Source organism: Penaeus vannamei, chromosome 7 (genome assembly GCF_042767895.1).
Source record: "Penaeus vannamei isolate JL-2024 chromosome 7, ASM4276789v1, whole genome shotgun sequence".
Lineage (NCBI taxonomy): Eukaryota > Metazoa > Arthropoda > Malacostraca > Decapoda > Penaeidae > Penaeus > Penaeus vannamei.
The window spans coordinates 29,111,544-29,113,918 of NC_091555.1; the positions used below are offsets into that span (position 1 = coordinate 29,111,544).

The window sequence follows — 2,375 nt, forward strand, 5'->3', positions numbered from 1 at the left end:
ACAGCTGACTAGCAGGTCTGGTGGCAAAGCTGAAGTAATTTCCTACTTGAAAAAGAAAGAAGGATATTCCAGGATTGTTATGATTGGTGATGGAGCAACAGATATGGAAGCCTGCCCACCTGCTGATGGCTTTATAGGTATAACTTTCTCATTAACGTATGGATACACTAAAGTTTTTTATATTTAAACATTATTAGGTTATTGACAAAATAGAGAAAATATATATTTTTGACTTGTGTTAATGTAATGTTTTTACAAATCTTTGTTATTGGAGATATGTTGTTTTTTTTGCATTTTTTTATTCATCAAAAAGCAATACATATTGTGACTGTTACAACACATCAAATGATTCTTTGATTTATTTTCAGGTTTTGGAGGAAATGTTGTCAGAGAAAGTGTGAGAAACATTGCAACATGGTATGTTACTGACTTTGCCACTCTCATTAGTGAGCTTGAAAGAAAAGACTAAGACCATATTAAGAGCATTAATATGAATAAATTGCAATTTCATTTTTTGAAAAATCTTGATCTTAATATTAGCTGTGATCTGTATAAATGTAGCTTTAAAATCATGACCACAACCATCCGTGAGATGAAGACCCAGTAATATTTTTTTTGATAGACATTGATATGTATGACACTAGAGCAGATATGAATAAAACATTTTGAGTAACCAAGCTACCAAGTATAATCTATTGAGATACAGTGGTGTAACACACACACACAAAAATGTAAACTGCCCATGAATGAAACTAAATAATCCTAGAATACACCTCTTAAATGTCTAAATTGCAGAAGTGTTAGTGCCAGTTAGCTAATCTCATTTTATTACTTTTTATGATATATGAGCCTTATATAAGTGAAATGTTCATGTATTCCTTTTTTTCTTTTTAAAGGTTATTTACAATACTTCTGATTTTAATGGAAATAAATGTTCCTAGTAAGAATGCATTTCAGTGATATATAAACAGGTTTGATATTTAAGGAGGAATTTGCAAAATACCTGTAAATGTTGAATGGAAGTCCTTAACTATATAATTGTTATTTAAATATAAATATCTTTTCAACTCAGGAAAGAAGCTAACTACACCTTACAATAGCTTCCACATGTAGAATAGGATTTTCCACAGTATTAATATTTAATGTCAACAGTTAAAGTTGAAGATGGAAACTAAGGTAATTTTTTAAGCACTTCACTGAATGGCTGTAACCTGTAACTATGTATGTGTATGGGGTTTGTATTTGCTTATGTATAGATATACATGTGCATGGTTATGCATTTACCCCTAGTATGTTTTATGTTACGGTAATTGAAGAAACATTTACTAAAACCAAACAGACTTTGTGTTAGAATAGATTTGCTGAAGTAGAATTTGGTGCTAATATTAAACAGTTGTCTTTCAGATGTTCAACATGACTATTCATAACTCAAGATCTATTCAGGGCATATATTTAAAGTAAAAAAGATTTTATAAAAAGCTTAAAATTATATTTTGCACTTACAAGACCTCTGAGTGTTACTGAATAGTATATACATTACAGTATTTAGTGTTTTGCTAATGATTTTGTACATGACATATGCACAGATATGGATTTATGTGTGCATATATTGTATGTGTTCATGTTCCTAAGAAAAGAATAGATTTAAGTATTTGTATCTCAACTTCCATTTTTGTTATAATTAAACCGGTTATTTCATGTAAGGCGAAAGAAATGGAAGTACAGCATTTATATCACTCTAACATTGTTTCAAATTTGAACTTTTTTATACACCTGAAGGTTATTTTCTCTCTCATGTATGTTTGAATATTAAGAACTTAATTATATCACCAGTCATATATTATTCATTCATTTTATTACCGTTTTACACACATTCCAGATCCATAGTCACTGGTTATTTCATTCATTACATTTCTGGGTTAATATCATTTCAAGTATTGAGAATATTTATGTACAGCAACCTCTTTTTTTTTCTTCTTTTTTACTGATATAATATTTATTGAAAATTTTGATTGACAAACAATGAGATTATTGTTCATTGTATTTTGATATACCCATCTTCACCTTTCCTTACATATGCAATTTGCCTCATTATTGTGATACTACAGTGGTCATATATGTGCTCAGTCATGAGGAAACATCAGTTTTTTCACTTCGTTTCCTGTGTTGTTAACCTTTACGTTATGTGACTTGAAGAAATTGTATATAAGGTAACAATTTGGAATTAAGTAATCACTTACTTTCCAAGGCTTGTATCAGTAATGTTTTATCATACGTTGCACCATCATATCAGGATGGACAAATAAATAGGAAATTGAATTGTGTATTTTTCTTTTCATTTCAAAAGATATCCCTCTGTTTTTTTTGTTTGTTTT

General features: G+C 29.4%; 1 protein-coding gene across 2 annotated transcripts in view; it reads left to right on the forward strand.

The window, feature by feature from the left end:
• Nucleotides 1-2,319, forward strand: part of aay (phosphoserine phosphatase) — a 12,448-nt gene extending 10,129 nt beyond the window's left edge. For both annotated transcript variants that reach the window (XM_027368744.2, XM_070123671.1), the window contains exons 5-6: nt 1-137; nt 369-2,319. The exon at nt 1-137 is cut by the window's left edge and continues 25 nt beyond it. In XM_027368744.2, the coding sequence (XP_027224545.1) occupies nt 1-137; nt 369-469 (238 nt within the window). In that variant the 3' untranslated portion in view covers nt 470-2,319. The remainder of the gene's footprint in view (nt 138-368) is intronic.
• Nucleotides 2,320-2,375: the final 56 nt, after the last annotated feature.